Genomic DNA, 22,441 nt, shown 5'->3' with positions numbered 1-22,441 from the left:
TAAAAAGGGAGAGGAATGCTGATTGGTGGGAGTACTGTGAGAGAAAACACAATATCTTGTAAAATAATCAATATTTTTGAGGACTTTCAAAGCAGTGAGGGAAACAGTGTGTGTGTGTTTCTGTGTGTATATAAAAAGTCATTGTGAAATCTCACTGACATCTCACAATACCAGACTGAAAGCATCTTTACCCAACTATTTATCAGAAAGTACATTTATTAGGATGGTATAACACGTGCTGCAGTCTGCCGGGGTCTGGCTAACAGCGTCAGAATCATGTATTGAGGGAAGGAGGAGTGGCTGGGGACACTGGCCCTCATTATGACATTGACGGTAAATGCTGTTTACCGCCACGGTGACGGCCCCCGACATACCGTCACGGATTCGAACATCCGTTTGCCATATTATGACACACACACACACTAAACCAACAGAACACTGCCACAAACATATCCGCCAGTCCAAAAGTAAGTGGTAACGTGGTGGTACTACCACCCATAACGTCAAGCCAACAAAACAACGCCCTCCTTCATTATGACCCACAAATCACCTCGGTGGACATGCACACCTGACACTGATACACACACCACAGACACCCACCAACAGCGCTATAAAACACACACCCTCATTACCCACAACCCTTTACAAACACAAAAAATAGCCACGAGATAGCCACGCAAATCACAGCAGTAACTACACACACAACTAACACCCAGCCATCCGTCACACACTCCACCACATTACTCAAACCCTCTGCACAACACACACCACACGACACCCATGTCCCCACAAAGGCACCCCCGTTTCACAGATAAGGAGTTGCGGGTCAGGGTGGAGGAAATGGGGTAGAGCCACAACTGTTAGGAGCACAGGTACAGCAGATATCCATTGTAAGGGAGATGGAGATATGGCGGAGAATGGTAGACAGGGTGAACGCCATGGGACAGCATCCAAGAACAAGGGTCGACATCAGGAAGAGGTGAAACGACCTGCAGGGGAAGGCACGTTCCAATGCAACAAGGCACCAGCTTGCTATCCAGGGGTCTAGCGGTGGACCCCCGCCTCCTCCCCCAGAGTTGACAGCATGGAAGGAACAAGTTGTGGCAATACTGCATCCTGAGAGACTCAAAGGAGTTGCCAGAGGACTGGACACTGGTGAGTCAATATTTACTATCTATCACCCCCCATACCTGCATGCCATCACACCCCCCTCACCCTGTCTCCCATCATTCCACTCCATTCCACACAGTGCACCTACACATTTGACTAACCCCAATGGTAAGCCCTGCATTCCATTCTAGTGCATGTAGAGCTCTCCTAGCCCTGCATGTACACCCACCACCAATGCATTCACAGCATGTAGAGCTAACAATCCCACAATACATCACTATACACAAACAAAGGTGGCAGGGCAATAGCAATGATATAGGGGAAGCTAGAGATGTAGAATATGTCACAGACATGAAGCATGATACATCACTTATATCCCCACAAGAGCCCCATCCAATCCCAGTGGCAAGGAGGTGCCACGATTACCCAGTCCCCCAACAGAAGATGCCCCCAGTGATGACAATAACTCTGGACTTCTGGATCTGGATGAACTACCTGGCCCATCAAGGACCACTGGTCAGTCGGCCACCCCAACCCACTCCCAGTCCACCACAGAGCTTCCCCCCTCCGTATCCAACACCACAGCACCTGCCCAACGTCCCCATACCTCTTTCCCCAGGACACGTCAATCAGCAGTGTGCCCACCTGTACAGGGACCCCAGTGTACACCTCACAGCCAGGACAGTCAGGGTGCTGGGATCAGTGGCAGTGGGCACACCGTTTCAGGGACAGAGGGACAGGGACACTCGGCGGACAGCTGTGCGCCAGAGTGAGGACAGGCACATGGAACCGACTGTCCAGGATTGTAGGGAAATGACGCTCATGGCATGGCTACCCCCTAACTTTTTGCCTTTTGTTGATGCTAGTTATGATTGAAAGTGTGCTGGGACCCTGCTAACCAGGCCCCAGCCACCAGTGTTCTTTCCCTAAACTGTACCTTTGTCTCCACAATTGGCACAGCCCTGGCACACAGATAAGTCCCTTTTAAGTGGTAAGTGGAATAAAGAAATATTGTTTTATCTTTAAGCTCCTGGATTAGCCAGGGGGTGATACTTTTTCACCGTTGTGAAGGAGCTTCACATGCTTAAAATGGCCTATTTGTTGGTGCATACCACATTGGGGCTCTATTTGTTGCCATCTAACCTTCCCTTTGGGACAATATGACACAGCCTCAATCTACATTTGTACTTGTGGTGAAAACCAAATATTATGAGCCCTCTACCCTTCAATATTTGATACCCCTTATCAAACATTCAGGCTTTGACAGATGAAGTCCCGCTTCATGCCTTTTTTAAAATCAGCTTTCCAGTACCATAAAAGCCTGCTGGTTTAATACAGTTAACTCTGAGATAAGATTGTTTCTGTGTCCATTCCAGATTAGAAACATTGCATTGGTTTTATGTTGTATCTGTTTTTTTTAAGTATTTCATATATTTTTTGTATTTGTCGTATTTTTTTCTTTATCCGTGGTTTTATGTACTTTTATGATTATTTGCTAATAATTTATTAAAGATGATTGATTGCTGTAGGATGTTGGCTCTGTATCTACTATTTCAAAGTATGAAATAGTGTGCACACAGAGTCCAAGGGTTCCCCTTAGAGGTAAGATAGTGGCAAAATTAGATAATTCTAATGCTCTATTTTGTGGTAGTGTGGTCGAGCAGTAGGCTTATCAGAGTGTAGTGTTAAGCATTTGCTGTACACACACAGGCAATAAATGAGGAACACACACTCAAAGACTTACTCCAGTCCAGTCGGTTTTTATATTGAAAAATATATTTTCTGAGTTTATTTTAAGAACCACAGGTTCAAGATTTTCAGTAAACACTTTAAATGCAAGGTACTTCACTTAGATACTTTAGGAACTTTGAATAAAAGCAATATCATATGCAGTCTTTGTAAAAATGGCAATAAGCTATTTTCAAAATGGACACAGTGCAAAAATCAACAGTTCCTGGGGGAGGTGAGTAAAGGTTAGATTAGGAGGTAAGTAAAACACTTACAAGTCTCAGTTCTGGGGCATAGGCAGCCCACCGTTGGGGGTTCAAGGCAACCCCAATGTTACCACACCAGCAGCTTAGGACCGGTCAGGTGCAGAGGTCAAAGAGGTGCCCAAAACACATAGACGCCTATGGAGAACAGGTGTGTTCCAGTCTGCCAGCAGGTAAGTACCTGTGTCCTTGGAGGGCAGACCAGGGGGGTTTTGTAGAGCACTGGGGGGGACCCAAGTAGGCACACAAAACACATCCTCAGTGGCACAGGGATGGCCGGGTGCAGTGTGCAAAGCAGGCACAGGGTTTCAGGTAGGAAACAGTGGAGGGACCCGGGGGTCACTTTAGCGGTGCAGGCAGGCACAGGGGGGGGATTCTCGGGACAGCCACCACCTGGGCAAGGCAGAGGGTCGCCTGGGGGTCCTGCGCTGAGGTTCGGTTCCTTCAGGTCTTGGGGGCTGCGGGTGCAGTGTTGGTTCCAGGCGTCGGGTCCCTTGTTACAAGCAGTCGCGGTCAGGGGAAGCCTCTGGATTCTCTCTGCAGGCGTCGCTGTGGAGGCTCAGGGGGTTTGTCTCTGGTTACTCACGGGCTCACAGTCGCCGGGGAGTCCTCCCTGTGGTGTTTGTTCTCTGGATCTCGAGCCGGGGATGTTGGGTGCAGAGTGTGAAGTCTCACACTTCTGGTGGGAAATGTGCAGTCTTTGGAAGTGTCTTCCTTGTTGCAAAGAAGTAGCTGGTTTTGAACAGGGCCGCTGTTCACAGGAGCTTCTTGATCCTTTAGTCCAGGGCAGTCCTCTGAGGCTTCAGAGGTCGCTAGTCCCTGTCGGATTTGTCGCTGGTGCAGGTTTTTGAAGTTGGAGACAGGTCGGTAGGGCTGGGGGCACAGCAGTTGTCGTCTTCCTCCTTCTCTACAGGCTTGTAGGTCAGCAATCCTTGTTTCTTCAGGTTGCAGGAATCTAGTTTCCTAGGTTCTGGGGTTCCCCTAAATTCTGAATTTAGGGGTGTGTTTAGGTCTGGGAGGCAGTAGCCAATGGTTACCGTCCTTGAGGGTGGCTAAACCCTCTTTATGCCTCCTCCCTGTGGGGAGGGGGGCACATCCCTAATCCTATTGGGGGAATCCTCCAAAACTAAGATGGAGGATTTCTAAAGGCAGGGGTCATCTCAACTCAGGACACCTTAGGGGCTGTCTTGACTGGTGGCTGACTCCTCCTTGTTTTTCTCATTATCTCCCCTGGACTTGCTGCCAAAAGTGGGGGCTGTGTCCAGGGGGCGGGCATCTCCACTAGCTGGAGTGCCCTGGGGCATTGTAACATGAAGCTTGAGCCTTTGAGGCTCACTGCTAGGTGTTACAGTTCCTGGAGGGGGGAGGTGTAAAGCATCTCCACCCAGTGCATGCTTTGTTTCTGGCTTCAGAGAGCACAAAGGCTCTCACCCAAGGGAGTCAGAAACCCGTCTCTCAGCAGCAGGCTGGCACAGACCAGTCTGTCCTGCACTGAAGGATTGGGTAAAGTACAGGCGGCATCTCTAAGATGCCCTCTGTGCATTTTTTTATAAATCCAACACTGGCATCAGTGTGGGTTTATTATTCTGAGAAGTTTGATACCAAACGCCCCAGTATTCAGTGTAGCCATTATGGAGCTGTGGAGTTCGTTTTGACAAACTCCCAGACCATATACTTAATATGGCCACACTGTACTTACAATGTCTAAGAATAGACTTAGACACTGTAGGGGCATATTGCTCATGCAGCTTTGCCCTCACCTGTAGTATATATAGTGCACCCTGCCTTAGGGCTGTAAGGCCTGCTAGAGGGGTGACTTACCTATGCCACAGGCAGTATTTTGTAGGCATGGCATCCTGAGGGGGATGCCATGTCGACTTTGCCTTTTTCTCCCCACCAACACACATAATCTACAATGGCAGTGTGCAGGTGTTTTCTGAGGGGTCCCTTACGGTGGCACAACATATGCTGCAGCCCTTGGGGACCTTCCCTGGTCACAGGGCCCTTGGTACCACTGGTACCTTTTACAAGGGACTTATCTGTGTGCCAGGGGTGTGCCAATTGTGGAAACAATGATACATTTTAGGTGAAAGAACACTGGTGCTGGGGCCTGGTTAGCAGGGTCCCAGCACACTTCTCAGTCAAGTCAGCATCAGTATCAGGCAAAAAGTGGGGGGTAACTGAATCAGGGAGTCATTTTCCTACAATTGCCTTACTAATTCAACACACCCGCCTCCCCTCCACTCAAAAATCACAATGAACCATTACGACTCCTTTGGATATTGGTGAATATTTAGAGATCTAAATCATATTTTTTCTTTCTTGAATTTTTCTTGGAACGTTTTCCTTTGGGTCTGGCTTTCACTATTACTTGATATCAACTGGAAGTGTTTACAGCTTTCAGATCTCCTTGAAATAATTTAGGTTTCTGAGTGAATTACGTTCTTGTCTCCTATGGATTTTTGATTTAGTCACTCTGAAGATTCATAATCCTGTTCCCTCTTGAGGCCTTTGTGCACTTCTGAAAGCTTTACATTCTGTTAACTTTGAACTTTTTGTAGAAACATCTATTAAAAACCTCTCTTAAGATAGTATTTAGGTTGTAATAACTATTGCACGAAGATTGGGTGGTATTGGTGCTCTTCTATATTCTGATCATTATCTTTGCTTTCTTCATGAAGAACTTGCACCTACGTGTCTGTCCTGCCTTTCTGCATAAAGTTGCTTCTTACTTCAGTCATAACCAAGAATTATTTCTCACCCAGGTCTAGCCTACTTCATTTGACTGAGTGTAATCTTTGTAAACTTTAGATGTATGAAGGGCAGTGAAAATATGTTTACAAAAATATTTACATTTTGTAAATCTGGTTCTCTCTTTGTTTCTTTTGTCTTTAGTTTTGACTCTTAGCCATTGACAATGCCTAGTTGTATGCATGGCTTTTGAATCATCATCCATTAATATTCCAACTAGCATTGAAGAGCATTCAACAAGACATTCTCTTGTGTACTGTAGGGAAACAAATACATAAAACGTTGCTAATTATTGAACAATTGTATAATGTACTTCTGATAAAAATCTACAAAGTTGTTAAAATAAAGTACCACTTGCATATTAAACACTAATGTAAAAAGGAACAAGGATTCCACTGGATTGGGCAACCTTTGTAGTCTCAGAACACAGACATAGTGGAATAATTCACCAGCTCTCTCAACTCCAGAGCACCTTTATGGGCAAGTACAATTTATGCATTCTTCAATAAAAATACCCTCCTCTTTCTGTGGGACCAATGTATTGTCCTTACTGTTCAGAAGATTAGGTTATTTAGTATTGTGTATGTAATATTATTTTTCATTTTATTCTTTACTTCAACTAAATTCTCATTTCTATTCAGCTTTATGTTCTGGAGAGTATGTATTGATTTGGCTGCCTTGAATTTTATGGGTTAGTTAACTTAGCCCGTCCCCCTAGAGAACAATTTTGTATACTACCCAAATTCAATTAGGGTTGTTTGTCATTTGTATGTTCCCCTTTTCTGCATGACTTTCAAAGAGATTTCATAGGCCCTTTTGTTTACCATATATAAACACCCTTCCCTTCACTGTCTTTGACATAAGGCAGTGCAAAATTCACACAAATTGAGTAAGCTTGTCCTTTTATTTCAGCTCCTTAAAAAAATTAATCCCTGAGACTGGTATATCGGCACAGCTATTGCACATTCTAAGCCGCACACTTCTGGTATTTGTTGTCTGGTTGGAATTTATCTTCATCTTGGCTGGTAAACTATGTATTCTTGTAGACCTACAGTCCGAACAGAGCTGCAACATGCTTTTGTGATCTTTTCCACTAGCATATCCATGCTGTTGTAAAAGCACAGAGTGTGTGCTGTGGATTCCATAACATGTTGGAAAATTTCTCAGGACCACAAAGTGGCTCACTTGAGACCTAGGGACTCCTTCTCCCTTTGTGCCTCGTAACTCTGGATGCTTATGAATGGAATCCTATCCCATTCCTGGATCCGAAAACTGTGAGCTGAGATTTTCAATTTTATGTTGCAGTCCTTTGAACTATACATTCTGTAATGATCATTGAAGATTGCAGAATCCCTTCTCACTGACTAGCAATTTAGAAAGGTTGAAGCTTATAGACAGAATGAAAAATTAAGAAGAGAAAAGCAATCACTCATTTTCTAAAAGAAAATGGCTATCAGATTTATTATGTTTCCTTATTATTAATAAACAGTGAGTGAAGTGGTGAGAATGGATCTGGAGCCATGTCTCATATCATTTTGGCCAATAGGAAACTGTGCCTTTCAGACCTATGAGTTTGAATCCCACCTGAGAAAGCACATATTTCACAAACCTACATATTGTTTTAAATCCAGTGTAAGGTTTTTGCTCTATTCAAAAGTTGTTGCAGTGTGAAGAATAATATGCTCTGTTTCTAATGCTGTACCCAAGACTACTCTCCCAGCTTTTAAAAAGGCACAATAGAAGACTTGGGAGACTGCAGCAACAAATAATAATGTGGTCCTGCTAAGGCTATTCAAGACTTAAAGTAGCCAAGTGTCTTGTTGTCTATTAGAATAGTTTTGTTAATCTTGTATTTTGGAGGTTATGAACACAGCCCTGTGCTAGTACTGTCTGTGTTGTCTGATGGAATACCCCATTAATATTTTCTTACCATTTATAACTTGCATTGCTATCTTTTCAGATTTTGAAGAATGTAGAGTCTTCCATTAACGTTCAGCCACATTTTCTAGAGTTCTTATTATCTCTTGGTTGGCCAGTTGATGTGGGCAAACACCCTGGTTGGACGGGACATGTGTCAACCAGTTGGTCAATTAACAGTTGCGATGATGAGGTAGTACAAGAGCAAGGTAAGATTTAAAATAATGGTTACTTTGTTGTCTCGTGAATATAACCATTGTTCATGTTTAAAAGTCAGATAACAAGGTGTGAAGAAGTACATTACAGTAGATGTGTTTGTGTGAATATTGTAATTTAGGATAAAGGATGAAATATTGAGAGATGTAGTCATGGATGCAGACAGGCTGAATTAAGCATGGTGATATTATAATATAAATGAGTACATGAAATTGCAGTGCTACCACGCTTCCAACTGTAGAAAACTTTGAGTCCGGTGAGGTGATGTAAAAGAAAATGCCCCAGAGAGTTTCACCTGTGCAGAGTTGTGAAGTTGCCCCTTATTCAATGTCAGTAAATAATGTGGTCTTCACTTTTAATCTGCAGGGTAATATTTTTAGTCCCTATTTATAAGGGGAATAACAAAACTGCAAATACCAGATACAAAGTTTAAAAGAGGAATAGATGAGCTATGCATCCTTACGCTAGACAACTTGAGAGCTCTGCATCTTAAGTCTTCTGCTTAGACCACATGTTGTGATACCCTACTTCATTGTTTGAGAATTTCTGAAGAGGGCAATGCTTAAACAATAAGTCTAATAATGGTCAATGAATGATGTCTTTTGGTGCTCTGCCACTTGGAAGAATACCACAATAAAAGCTAATTGTCTTCATCTTTTTTTAAAAATGTTTTTGTTCTTGGCGTGACAGCCATACCATCCTTCCAACATCATTTATACATCTCAACATCCAGTTCATAGCCCCGTAGGAAAATGCCACTGTTGGCATGATTACCCCCTAACGTTTTGCCTTTTGTTGATGCTAGTTATGATTGAAAATGTGCTGGGACCCTGCTAACCAGGCCTCAGTGCCAGCGTTCTTTCCCTAAAACTGTACCTTTGTCTCCACAATTGGCACAGCCCTGGCACACAGATAAATCCCTTGTACATGGTACCCCTGGTACCAAGGGCCCTGTGGCCAGGGAAGATCTCTAAGGGCTGCAGCATGTATTATGTCACCATAGGGACCCCTCCCTCATCACATGCACACTACCTCAGAGCTTGTGTGTGCTGGTGAGTAGAAAAAGACTGAGTCGACAAGGCACTCCCCTCAGGGTACCATGCCCACAACCCACTGCCTGTGGCATAGGTAAGTCACCCCTCTAGCAGGCCTTACAGCGCTAAGGCAGGGTGTACTATACCACAGGTGAGGGCATAGCTGCATGAGCACTATGCCCCTACAGTGTCTAAGTAAAACCTTAGACATTGTAAGTGCAGGGTAGCCATAAGAGTATATGGTCTGGGAGTTTGTCAAACACGAACTCCACAGTTCCATAATGGCTACACTGTATACTGGGAAGTTTGGTATCAAACTTCTCAGTACAGTAAATCCACACTAATCCCAGTGTGGGATTTGTTGAGAAATAAACTCAGAGGGCATCTTAGAGATCCTCCCTGCATGCCAGCCCAACGGCTAGTGCTAGGCTGACCAGTCTCGGCCAGCCTGCCACTTCCAGACTAGTTTCTCACCACATGGGGTGAGTGCCTTTGTGCACTCTGTGACCAGGAACAAAGCCTGTCCTGGGTGGAGGTGCCTCACACCTCCCCCTGCAGGAACTGTAACACCAGATGGTAAGCCTCAAAGGCTCGAGTCTGGTGTTCAATGCCCCAGGGCACTCCAGCTAGTGGAGATACCCGCCCCCCCCCCCCCCCCCCCCCCAGACACAGCCCCCACTTTAGGCGGCAAGTCCGGAGGAAATAATGAGAAAAAACAAGGAGTCCCCCTCCAGCCAGCACAGCCCCTAAGGTGCCCATAGATGAGGTGACCCCTTCCTTCGAAAATCTTCCATCCTGCTTTGGAGGATTTAGCCCAATAGGATTAGGGATGTGCCACCCTCCCCAAAGGGAGGAGGCACAAGGAGGGTGTAGCCATTGGCCACTGCTCTCCAGCCCTAAACACACCCCTAAATTTAGTATTTAGGGGCGACCCTGAACCCAGTGTAGGGAAATGCCTCCCTTGGAATGGTTACCCCCTATCTTTTTGCCTTTTGTTGATGCCAGTTATGATTGAAAGTGTGCTGGGAACCTGCTAACCAGACCCCAGCACCAGTGTTCTTTCCCTAAACTGTACCTTTGTTCCCACTATTGGCACAGCCCTGGCACACAGATAAGTCCCTTGTAACTGGTACCCCTGGTACCAAGGGCCCTGTGGCCAGGGATTTATGATGCCACCCTGGAAACCCCTCACTCAGCACATGCACACTGCCTCACAGCTTGTGTGTGCTGGGGGGAAGAAAATGACTAAGACGACATGGCACTCCCCTCATAGTGCCACGGCCTTAACCCACTGCCTATGGCATAGGTAAGTCACCCCTCTAGCAGGCCTTACAGCCCTAAGGCAGGGTGCACTATACCACAGGTGAAGGCATGGTTGCATGAGCACTATGCCCCTACAGTGTATAAGCCAAACCTTAGACATTGTAAGTGCAGGGTAGCCCTAAAGAGTATATGGTCTGGGATTCTGTCAACTACGAACTCCACAGTTCCATAATGGCTACCCTGAAATCTGGGAAGTTTGGTATCAAACTTCTCAGCACAATAAATCCACACTGATGCCAGTGTGGGATTTATTGAAAAATGCACACAGAGGGCATCTTAGAGATGCCCCTGCTTGCCAGTCCGACTCCTAGTGTTGGGGTGACCAGTTCCTGCCACAACCAGATGAGTTTCTGGCCACATGGGGGTGAGAGCTCTTGTCACTCTGTGGCCAGGAACAAAGCCTGCACTGGGTTGAGGTGCTTCTCACCTCCCCCTGCAGCAACTGTAACACCTGGAGGTGACCCTTAAAGACTCATGCCTGTTGTTACAGCGCCCCAGGGCATCCCAGCTAGTGAAGATGCCCGCCCCTCCGGACACAGCCCCGACTTTTGGCGGAAAGTCTGGAGGAGATAATGAAGAAAGCAAGGAGGAGTCACCCACCAGTCAGGACAGCCCCAGAGGTGTCCTGAGCTGAGGTGACCCCTGGCTTAGGAAATCCTCCATTTTGTTTTGGAGGATTTCCCCCAATAAGATTAGGGATGTGACCCCCCCACCTCCACACACACACACACAGGGAAGAGGCACAAAGATGGTGTAGCCACCCTTCAGGGCAGTACCCATTGGCTACAGCCCCCCAGACCTAAACACACCCCTAGATTCAGTATTTAGGGGCGACCTTGAGCCCAGGATATCATATTCCTGCAACCTACAACAAGAAGGATGACTGCTGACCTGAAAGCCCCGCAGAGACGACGGAGACGACAACTGACTTGGCCCCAGCCCTTTCGGCCTGTCTCTAGACTCACAAAACCTATACAGCAACGCATTAAGCAGGACCAGTGACCTCTGAGGACTCAGAGGACTGCCTTGCACCCAAAGGACCAAGAACCACCCGAGAACAGCGGTACTGTTCAGAAATAGCAACAAACTTGCAACAAAGAAGCAACTTTAAAGAGACTCCCACTTCCCACCAGAAGCATGATTCTTCACACACTGCACCCGGCGCCCACGGCTCGAGTCCAGGACAACCAACACCGCAGAGAGGACTCCCAGGCGACTCCAACGATGTGGACACCCTGAGCCAACCAACCTTGCACCTCACGGCGACGCCTGCACAGAGGATCCAGAGTCTCACCCTGACTACGACTGCCTGGTAACAAAGGAACCCGACGCCTGGACCAAGCACTTCACCAGCAGCAACCAAGAGCGAGAGGAACCACCTACCAGTGCAGCAGTGACCAGCAGACGGCCCTCATCCTAGCCCAGTCGGTGGCTGGCCTGTGAAGCCCCACTGGGCCCTGCCTGCATCGCCAGAGTGACCCCTGGGTCCCTCCATTGCTTTCCATAGCAAACCCGACACCTACTTTACACACTGCTCCCGGCCGCCCCTGTGCCGCTGAGGGTGTATTTTGTGTGCTTGTGTGTGTGTCCCCATTGCACAACAAAACCCCCCAGGTTTGCTTTCCAAGGATGCAGGTACTTACCTGCTAGCAGACTGGAACCGGAGTACCCCTGTTCTCCATAGGCGCCTGTGTGCTTTGGGCCCTTCTTTGACCTCTGCACCTGAACAACCCTGTGTTGCTGGTGCTGTGGCTTTGGGGATGCCTTGAACCCCCAATGGTGGCCTACCTATGCCTAGGACACTAACTGTGTAAGTGCCTTACTTACCTGAGAAACTAACCAAAACTTACCTCCCCAGGAACTGTTGATTTTTGCAGTGTCCACTTTTAAATTAGCTGTTTGCCATTTTTACCAAAACTGTGTGTAAAACTATTTTAAATCAAAGTTCTATACTTAACTGTGTGAAGTACCTTGCATCTTATGCTCACATTTGAATCTTGTGGTTCTAAAAATAAATTAAGAAAATATATGTTTCTATATAAAAACTATTGGCCTGGAGTTAAGTCTTTGAGTGTGTGTTCCTCCCTTATTGCCTGTGTGTGTACAACAAATGCTTAACACTACCCTCGTATAAGCCTACTGCTCGACCACACTACCACAAAATAGAGTATTAGAATGATCAAATTCTGGCACTATCAACCTATAAGGGGAACCTTTGGACTCTGTGCACAATATCTCTCACTTTGAGATAGTATATACAGAGCCAACTTCCTACACCCAGGAAATCAGATTCCCGTCCACCTAAGAAGGAGGACTGCTGACCTGAAAACCCCGCAGAGAAGAAGGAGACAACAACTGCTTTGGCCCCAGCCCTACTGGCCTGTCTCCTGATTAAGAGAACCTGCAACAGCAACGCATCCAGCGGGACCAGCAACCTCTGCCAACTCAGAGGAATGCCCTGCAAACCCAAAGGACCAAGAAACTCCTGTGGACAGTGGCTCTGTCCAAAGCAACAAGAAGAAACCATCTTTAAAGGGGCTCTCACCTCACTCCTGAAGCGCAAGTCCCCAACACTCTGCACCCGACGCCCCCAGCCCGTGTCCAGAGAAACCAACACTGCAGTGGGGACCCCCAGGCGACTCCCACAGCATGCCCACCCTGAGACGACCTCCCTGCACCCCCACGGCGACACCTGCAGAGAGAATCCAGAGGAGCCCCCTGACCACGACTGCCTGGTAACAAAGAACCCGATGCCTGGAAGAAGCACTGCACCAGCAGCCCCCAGGCCCGAGAGGAACCAACTACCAATGCAGGAGTGAACAGCAGGCTTTGCCCAGTCGGTGGCTGGCCCGAGAAGCCCCCCTGTGTTCTGTCTTCATCGCCTGAGTGACCCCTGGTTCCCTCCATTGATTTCAACGCAAAACCCGACACCTTCTTTGCACATTGCACCCGGCTGACACTGTGTCGCTGAGGGTGTATTTTGTGTGCCTGTTTGGGACTCCCCCAGTGCTCTAAAAAAACCTGGGTCTGCTCCCAGAGGACACAGGTACTTACCTGCTAGCAGACTGGAACTGGAGCACCCCTAGTCTCCATACGCACCTATGTTATTTGAGCCCCTCTTTCACCTCTGCATGTGACCGGCCCAGTGTTGCTGGTGCTGGGTGTTTGGGGTCGGCTTGAACCCCCAACGGTGGGCTGCCTATGCCCCGGAGACTGAAGTTGTAAGTGCTTTACTCACCTGACAAACTAACCTTTACTTACCTCCCCCAGTAACTGTGAATTTTGCAGTGTCCACTTTTAAAATAGCTTATTGCCATTTTATGCCAAACTCTGCACATTACTGTTTTACTTCAGAGTTCTACATTTACCTTTGCCATGTACCTTACAATGTATGTATTTACTTGAATTCTGAATCTTGTGGTCCTAAATTAAATTAAGAAAATATATTTTTCTATATAAAAACCTATTTGCCTGAAGTTACGTCTTTGAGTGTGTGTTCCTCATTTATTGCCTGTGTGTGTATAACATGTAGAGCATTAGAATTATCTAATTTTGCCACTATGAACCTCTAAGGGGAACCCTTGGACTCTGTGCACACTATCTCTCACTTTGAGATAGTATATACAGAACCAACTTCCTACAGCCCCCAAAACATAATCCTAAAAAACGTCCCCAAACCCTGCCCGAGACCCCCTCTCCCCCCAGCCAACTTTCCTTATATCGTAGTGCCACCTTTTTATTCTCAGTCATAATATGAATCAATCCATATCTCTTTATCGCATTTGCATCCCTGTTAGATCACTAGGCTTGCATTCTGCCCCTCTTAGCCGTTCTGTAGGTTTCCAGTGTAGAAGGCTGATGCTGCCAGGCTGTGGGCCATCCATCTGGGACCCAGGCTGCAAAATCTTGTCCAAGGCAAATGAGACAGCACATGAGCTGTACTGTTGCTCAGGCTGGCACATTTCACATGCAGCTCCACTTTAAAGCCAAGCACCTCAAAACCACTGCTCTCAACAACATACTCTTTTGTAGACACACATCCCTGTTTAGTCGCTAAACAAAAACATCACTTTGATGTTAGTAACATCTGATAGAGACCTCTATCCGCAGATTCCTAAGTGGCCAGGGTACGCCCTGACGTGGGTCCCTTGCTTGCGCCACCAGATTCAAGCTAGTCTGGCTGATGAAGGGTGATACCCCAAACCGGTCCCAGGATGCTTGTTTGCAGTCCAGGGTAGGACCTGGCCTGGCGGTTTGGGCTGGACTATTCTCATGGGGAGCAGGGTCCAGATTGATTTGTATATGGCTGGGTCCAAACTGGGGTGATGTGACAAGCAAAATCACAGTGGATTCACCCATATCTGTGACTGAAGGTGAAACCAGTCCCAGGATGCTTGTTTCCAGTTTAGGGAGGACCTGGCCTGGAAGTTCAGACTGGAGTGTTCCTATGGGGAACAGGGTCAAGACTGATTTGCCTATGGCTGGGTGAAAACTGGGGTGACGTGGCAAGCAAAATAACAATAGATTAAACCCAGATCTGTGACTGGGGATGAGTGTTTGAATAGTTTCAACACTCCATCCATCATTTTATTTTGTGGTGTTGCTATGGTTGCTGTTATTGGCTAGGGTATGCCCAGATGTGGGTCCCTTGCTCGCTGCGCCACTGATTTCAAGCTAGCCCGGCTGATGAGTGGTGATGCTCCAAAACCGGTCCCAGGATGCTTGTTTACGGTCCAGGGCCAACCTGGCCTACCACTTCGTACTGGACTGTTCCCATTGTGGGCAGGGTCAAGACTGATTTGTATATTGCTGGGTCCAAACTGGGGTGACGTGGCGAGCAAAATAATGATGGATTAAACCCAGATCTATGACTTGGTGCGAGTGTTTGAAAACTTTCAACACTCCGTCCATCATTTTATTTTGTAGTATTGCTTTATAATCTTCCCCAGGTGTGAGCGTGGATTTGGAAACTTTTTTCCCATAGCACATCTGCGCATCAGAAGAGGGCATCACGTGATTCCATATCGATGCTGTCCACCAGATGTGACGTCAGCGGAGTCCCTATAACCCCCTCACCGATGTCAGTTCCTTCTTTTCTGCGCTTGCAATGCGGGTCTCGTAACAGTTAGTTAGGTCCTTTTCATCCTACTTTGATGTTTTTGTCATTGGAAAAGTGTCCTTTTACCTGTCCATGTGTTCCGGGTTCAAATCCTGTGGATGACAAATGTTGGGTACGGCCCCCAACTAAAGTTGTATGTGGTGCCTGGGCGAGCACAATGACACCAAAGAGTGCGACTCCTGTAATCAACTTCAACCGAAAGCTCTGCAGGAGCGTCATATCAAGCTTTTAGTGGCGCGGATGTGGGAGCCGTCCCAGACTTCCCGTCGTCCAAGGGTTTTTTCTCGTACTGACGTCCTTTTGCGGGCCCATTCAAGGAGTCGTCCTCAACTCTCTATCGACTCCAAGATGTAAGTCTAGGCCCAAATGTTCAAAGTCATGGAAGATGCCGTCTTTACCGCATATGGTCTCCCACCATTCCTTGGTTGAGGAGTCGAGGTCAGAGTCTACCCTGCATCTCCCTCCCTTTCCAGGGGTCGTGGCAATTCTAAACCAGATGAATGAGTATTACGTTTCCTTTCACACTGTTTTTGGTTAATCACCTTCCTTTGGAGTCCATGTAGGTCCCAATGAGGTGCAAAGTGCCTTGACACTGTCCACGCTAGCAGGATCTCTCTTGACTTCATTTAGGCCTTGAGTGTCAGTTGACAACGCCGTTACGGCGCCAGTGCACAGCGGTTTTGGGTTTCCACCTTTGGCGCCCATATTCAATAAGCCGAGTCCGGCGTCTTTGCTGGCGGTGCCAGTCGAAGTCTAGTCCCTCTCTGTCTGAAGTCGAAATTGACATTGAGAAAGTGCCTTCTGAATGCCAATGAACATCAGGTACAGCACCATTCATGCAGATTATCCCTGATCTTCCTCAACATTTTGGAGAGCCCGCTCATGTTTATCATTCTGAGGGACTTGGTGGAGAGGCGGTAGAGGTGTTGGATATTCATCAGCCTCATGGAGAGGACTGCTTTCTAGCGGACCTAGCTGCAGCTACTTGCTTCGATTCTTCCCCAGCCTCAAGTCTTCCAGTACCATCACTCATCCTTGCTACGGAGGTTCTCTCTTGTAGATATACTGAGAAGGTTTGCTGTAGTTTTGGATCTAACACTTCCTTAATTGGAGTTAACTTAGGATCCTCTAGTTAATGTCTTCCATCAAGGCCAGACAGGGGTTCATTCATTGCTTCTTTACAGCAAAGCCCTTCCATAACATTTTGTTGGTGTCTGGCTGTATCTCACAGACACTGACCTACCACTAGTGATCCGGCTGCTCTCCTAAGACATCCTACTTATCAAAGTTTGATGGTACAGGCTACTTTGGTTTCCATGATATTGAGTCTCTTCTGCATGTCCCATCTGATGGCGATTCCAGGAGTCTAGACATCTTTGGCAAGCACATTTTTTCCTGCAAAAGTTCTGCTCTGTAAATACATCTTGCGTCTTTGACATTTCTCTCATTCGTTATGGGACTCATTGGCAAACATCTCAGATGCCAGGGCGACTCTTACCCCTATGATTCAAGATGGGCGGCAAACAGCTAAACTAATGATTCACTGTGGTTTGGATACTACTGACTCTCGGGGTGAGCTATGGCTTCCTCAGTCGCGCTATGTTGCCATGCCAGGTTACGGTTACATGCCTCCGGATTTTCAGAGCCAGTTCAAGCCACATTGCTTGATATGCCATTTTATGGTGCCGATTTATTTGGTGCACTGGCAGGCAGACCTAGCTTTAAGGCATTTCCATGACAGTAGGGGTGGAACAGTGAATTAGCTTGGTTCCTCTCTACCATTTGGTCTTTACTAATTTCACTGCTTTTTCAGTGCTATGTCTGTTCCCCCTAATGATAGCACCCAGTGGGTGTGCCTGCTTTTGGCAGGTGTCATTTTTCCTTAAATTGTCAAGAATTGTATTGTTCTTTTTCATGCCTGATAAATCTGATAAAGACTTCTAGTTGCAGATTCCCTAACTTAGAATTTCCCCAGGCGTCAGACTGGATCCGGAGATTTTTCTTCGGGCAGCACGTCTGCACACCGTCAGGTGGCGTCGGTCGACTCCGCGGGCGTCGTGTTCACTGTGATGAAATTGCGGTCGTATATAGGCGCCAACCTGGCATGCTGACGTCAGTTCTTTTCTTTCTGCCCCAGCCTATGCGCAGAGATGGAGAAGAGCTACCTCAGTCATTTTTTTCACTACATCAACATTTTTGTCAAAAGTTTTTGACGAGTTCATGGATGCGTCAAGGGATGTCCTACAAGACCGGATTGAAGCCCTGCGACTCCTGTCACTGAACTATGTCAGTGACAGATCCGCACCTCGTGTCTTTGGTGTCTGGAGCGCGATCACGACCCAAAGTCATGCTCCGAGTGTCGGACCATGAACCTGAAAGCTATGACAGAGCAGTCCCTAAAGCTCATGGCGGCCCGACAATCAACTCTGCAGCACTCATGGTCTTGTTCGAGAGGAAGGTCTTGTTCGAGAGGAAGGTCTCGAGATCATCACCATTCCTCATCCTCCAGGTCATCGGAACATTTGGGTCTCAAGAAGAAGTTGAAGAAGGATAACCGTTCTTTGACTTAACCCCCGTCGCTTGTACGACGCAATGCGGGAAGAGCGTCGATGCCATAGGCCTCCGTCATCGGAGCCTTCAGCTGGGTCTGCTCCGTGCTTCCCCGACTTTCTACCAGCGGGAGCCACCCCTTCCCAGCTTAAAGAATTTTATGAGGCAAAGCACCTCTGTTTTTGGCAGTCCAACCCCCCTTCGGCGCCCTCAGGCACAGGTGAGTTGGTTGGGGGCCCCCTGGGGTTCGTAGACGTCGGCCACGGCTCCAGATGGTCCCTCCAAATCCAATCGTGGATCCGTCCCGAACACGGTCGTGCTACAGCAACCTTTCCCGGCGTCGGGTCAGACGTCGACCCTCCCGACATTGGTTGGGCCTACAATCGACACTGATTCCGTTCTCTATGGGCTCTCCTGGGCCCAGGGTTGATCTAGCCCCTTATTCTTGTGGAGAGAGAGTATGGAGGGGATGCTGAACCCTTTAGAATACCAGCTTGACCCCCCAAATTAACTGGGTGCAGGATTTGGGTGATGCCAGTGGTCTAGACACCTCCCCTGACACTGGCATGCTCTCTCCTCCTACCGTGGCTACAGAGGAGGGGGCTTCTTATTTCATGGTGGTGAGAAGGGTGGCTGAGGTCCTGGACCTTGAGCTACTTTCTGTGGCGGTTGGGCCTAATATCCTAACCAACGTGCTGCAGCCGGGGTCTTCCTCTTCCGAGCCCCTTCTTCCCTTTAATGAGACACTGACAGATGTCCTTTTGGGTACTTGGTCCAGACCCAGCACAGGGGCTCCTGTGAATAGGATGATTGCTCGCCGCCATTGGACTGCGCCGTCAGTCCAAAATTCCTCAGCCAACACCCCACGCCTGAGAGCCTTTTCATCCAGGCTTCTTCTTCATCTGGTGCATTCCCTGCCGCATCCCCGGATAGGGAATCAAAAAGACTGGACAACTTGGGGAAGAAGTTGTTTTCTTCCAACAGTCTAGTCCTGCGGTCCATGAACACCGCATGCCTTTTGGCCCGCTATTCCCATACCCTCTAGGATACAGTTGTGCAAGTGCTGCCTAGAGTTCCGGAAGAGGCCCGGACTATCCTTTCCCAAGCCGTAAAAAATGGGAGGGATGCAGCGAAGTTCATGATTCGTTGTGGACTGGGTTCGACTGACTCTCTGGGCAGATCGGTTGCATCGATAGTGGCATTGAGACACCACACCTGGCTGAGAACATCTGGCTTTTTGGGTGATGTCCAGCAAACCTTGATAAACATGCCCTTTGATGGCAGTCAAGGCGGACTCGGCGCTCGAGCGCTTTAGGGATTCCCGAGCTACGGCCTGGTCCCTTGGCTTCGCACCCACTCCTAGACCCCAGCAGTCTGCCTTTTGCCCATTTCGTGGCTACGGAAGGGGCACCCAACCGCGTCCTTTCTCCTCGGCCATCGACTCACGCATGCTGTACAGCCCCTGCATGGACGCAGGATCCCATGCCATCAGGGAGCAAGCGGGTCACCCAGTCCACCCCCACCCACTCCTCAGCCTCCAAACCTTCCTAGCCTGCGGGTACACCAGAAGCCAATTGGCAGCAGGATTCGCATCACCTGTCCCAATGGCAATCCATTACCTTGGACAGGTGGGTCCTCCAAATTGTCCGAAGGGGCTCCTCCCTTCCCTTCGATACACCTCCTCCAGCCATGCCACCTTCACACAATCGGATATCGGAGGATCATATGGCGCTTCCCTGCGAGGAAGTCCAAGCCCTTTTGCTCAAAGGAGCTATAGAGAGGGTTCTGTTGCCAGAAGTAGGTCGCGGTTGCTATTCCCACTACTTTCTAATGCCGAAAAAGGACAAAGGTGTTCGGCCTATATTAGATCTTGGGTCCCACAAACTCTTCCTCAAAAAGTAGAAGTTCAAAATGTTATCATTGGCTCAGGTCCTATCTGCACCAGATCCTGGAGACTGGATGGTAGCGTTGGATTTGAAAGAGGCATACTTCCACATTCCCGTCTTGCCAGCTCACAGACGTTACCTACAATACGTGGCAGGGGTAGGAGGCTGGCCTGGCTTATAGTGGGTACCTGATGGTACTTATACCTTGTGCCAGGTCCAGTTATTCCTTATTAGTAGTGTTCTAGCAGCTTAGGCTGATAGAGGTAGCTATAGCAGAGCAGCTTAGGCTGAACTAGGAGACCTGCAAAGCTCCTACTATACCACTTAGATCATATAGCAATATATCATAAGAGAACACAATACTCAGAGTTACTAAAAATAAAGGTACTTTATTTTAGTGACAATATGCCAAAAGTATCACAGAGGATATACTCCCTTAGGAGGTAAGTAAAATACACAAAATATACACACAAACCAAAATCAGGTAAGTAAAACAGAAAAGTAGTACAAACACTGTAGAACACAATAGAATGCAACAGGAGACAGTAGGCCTAGGGGCAACATAAACCACATACTCCAAAAGTGGAATGCGAACCACAAATGGACCCCAGGCCTAGTGTAGTGTGTAGAGGGTCGCTGGGAGTGTAAGAAAACACTTAGGGTGTCCAAGATACCCCACCCCAAGACCCTGAAAAGTAGGAGTAAAGTTACCCTACTACCCCAGAAAGACAGTAAAGTCGAGATAGGGGATTCTGCAAAGACAACAACTGACTGCAAAGCACTGAAGACAGATTCCTAGACCTGAGGACCTGCAAAGGAAGGGGACCAAGTCCAAGAGTCACGCCAAGTGTCCAGGTGGGGGGGGTGGGGGTAGGCAGGAGCCCACTAAACCCCTGATGAAGGTGCAAAAGGGCTGCCTCCGGGTGGAAGAAGCCGCAGATTCTGCAACAACGAAAGGTGCCAGGAACTTCTCCTTTGGTCAGAAGATGTCCCACGGCATGCTGGAGGATGCAGAGTTGTTTCCACGCAGAAACACTGCAAACAAGCCTTGCTAGCTGCAAGAGTCGCGGTTGCAGATTTTGGGCGCTGCAGGAGCCCAGGAGGGACCAGGAGGTCGCCCCTTGGAGGAGGAGACAGAGGGGGTGCTCAGCAACAGAGAGAGCCCACGCAGAAGCAGGCAGCACCCGCAGAAGCACCTGAACAGGTGTTCAGAAACTCTGAGCACGGCGGTCGTCTCAGCACAACAAAAGAGGGTCCCATGAAGTCGGAGGTCAACTCAGCGAGTTGGGCAATGCAGAACGGAGTACTGGGGACCTTGGCTGTGCTGTGCACTAAGGAAGTCTGGCAAAAGTGCCCGGAAGCCCTAGCAGCTGCAGATCACGCAGTACACAGGATTACTGTCTAGAGTGGGGAGGCAAGGACTTACCTCCACCAAATTTGGACAGAAGGACCACTGGACTGTCGGGGTCACTTGGATCCAGCTCCTGTGTTCCAGGGACCACACTCGTCAAGATGAGAGGGGACCCAGAGGACCGGTTATGCAGTCTTTTGGTGCCTACGTTAGCAGGGGAAGGTTCCGTCGACCCACAGGAGATTTCTTCTTGGTTTCCAGTGCAGGGTGAAGGCAGATGACCCCCAGAGCATGCACCACCAGGAAACAGTCGAGAAAGCCGGCAGGCTGAGGTGCTAAAATGTTGCTGGTAGTCGTCTTGCTACTTTGTTGCGGTTTTGCAGGCGTCCTGGAGCACTCAGTGGTCGATCCTTGGCAGAAGTCGAAGAGGGAAGTGCAGAGGAACTCTGGTGAGCTCTTTCATTCGTTATCTGAAGAATTCCCCAGAAGAGAGACCCTAATTAGCCAGAAAAGGAGGTTTGGCTACCAAGAAAGGAGGATTGGCTACCAAGAGAGGTAAGAGCCTATCAGAGGGGGTCTCCGACGTCACCTGCTTTCACTGGCCACTCAGAGCAGTCCAGTGTGTCCCCAACACCTCTGTTTCCAAGATGGCAGAGGTCTGGGACACACTGGAGGAGCTCTGGGCACCTCCCCTGGGAGGTACTGGTCAGGGGAGTAGTCACTCCCCTTTCCTTTGTCCAGTTTCACGCCAGAGCAGGGCTGGGGGATCCCTGAACCGGTGTAGACTGGCTTATGCAGAGATGGCCACCATCTGTGCCCATTAAAGCATTTCCAGAGGCTGGGGGAGGCTACTCCTCTCCAGCCCTTCACACCTATTTCCAAAGGGAGAGGGTGTAACTTTGTTCTGCCTTCCTGGGCCAGGGCTGCCTGGACCCCAGGAGGGCAGAATCCTGTCTAAGGGTTTGGCGGCAGCAGCAGCTGCAGTGGAAACCCCGGAAAGGCAGTTTTGCAGTACCCGGGTTCTGTGCTAGAGACCCGGGGGATCATGGAATTGTCCCCCCAATACCAGAATGGTATTGGGGTGACAATTCCATGATCCTAGACATATCACATGGCCATGTTCGGAGTTACCATTGTGACGCTATACATAGGTATAGTGCACGCGTGAAATAGTGTACCCACACTCACAAAGT

At 48.3% G+C, this 22,441-nt stretch overlaps 1 protein-coding gene across 4 annotated transcripts in view; it reads left to right on the top strand.

The window, feature by feature from the left end:
* Nucleotides 1-22,441, top strand: part of RALGAPB (Ral GTPase activating protein non-catalytic subunit beta) — a 1,713,320-nt gene that overhangs the window by 1,361,115 nt on the left and 329,764 nt on the right. For all 4 annotated transcript variants that reach the window (XM_069243900.1, XM_069243898.1, XM_069243901.1 and 1 more), the window contains one exon: nucleotides 7,813-7,978. In XM_069243900.1, the coding sequence (XP_069100001.1) occupies nucleotides 7,813-7,978 (166 nt within the window). The remainder of the gene's footprint in view (nucleotides 1-7,812; nucleotides 7,979-22,441) is intronic.

This window comes from Pleurodeles waltl, chromosome 7 (assembly GCF_031143425.1).
Source record: "Pleurodeles waltl isolate 20211129_DDA chromosome 7, aPleWal1.hap1.20221129, whole genome shotgun sequence".
Classification (NCBI taxonomy): domain Eukaryota; kingdom Metazoa; phylum Chordata; class Amphibia; order Caudata; family Salamandridae; genus Pleurodeles; species Pleurodeles waltl.
Note: the sequence above shows the minus strand (reverse complement) of the source record. Positions and strands in the feature narration are given on the sequence as shown.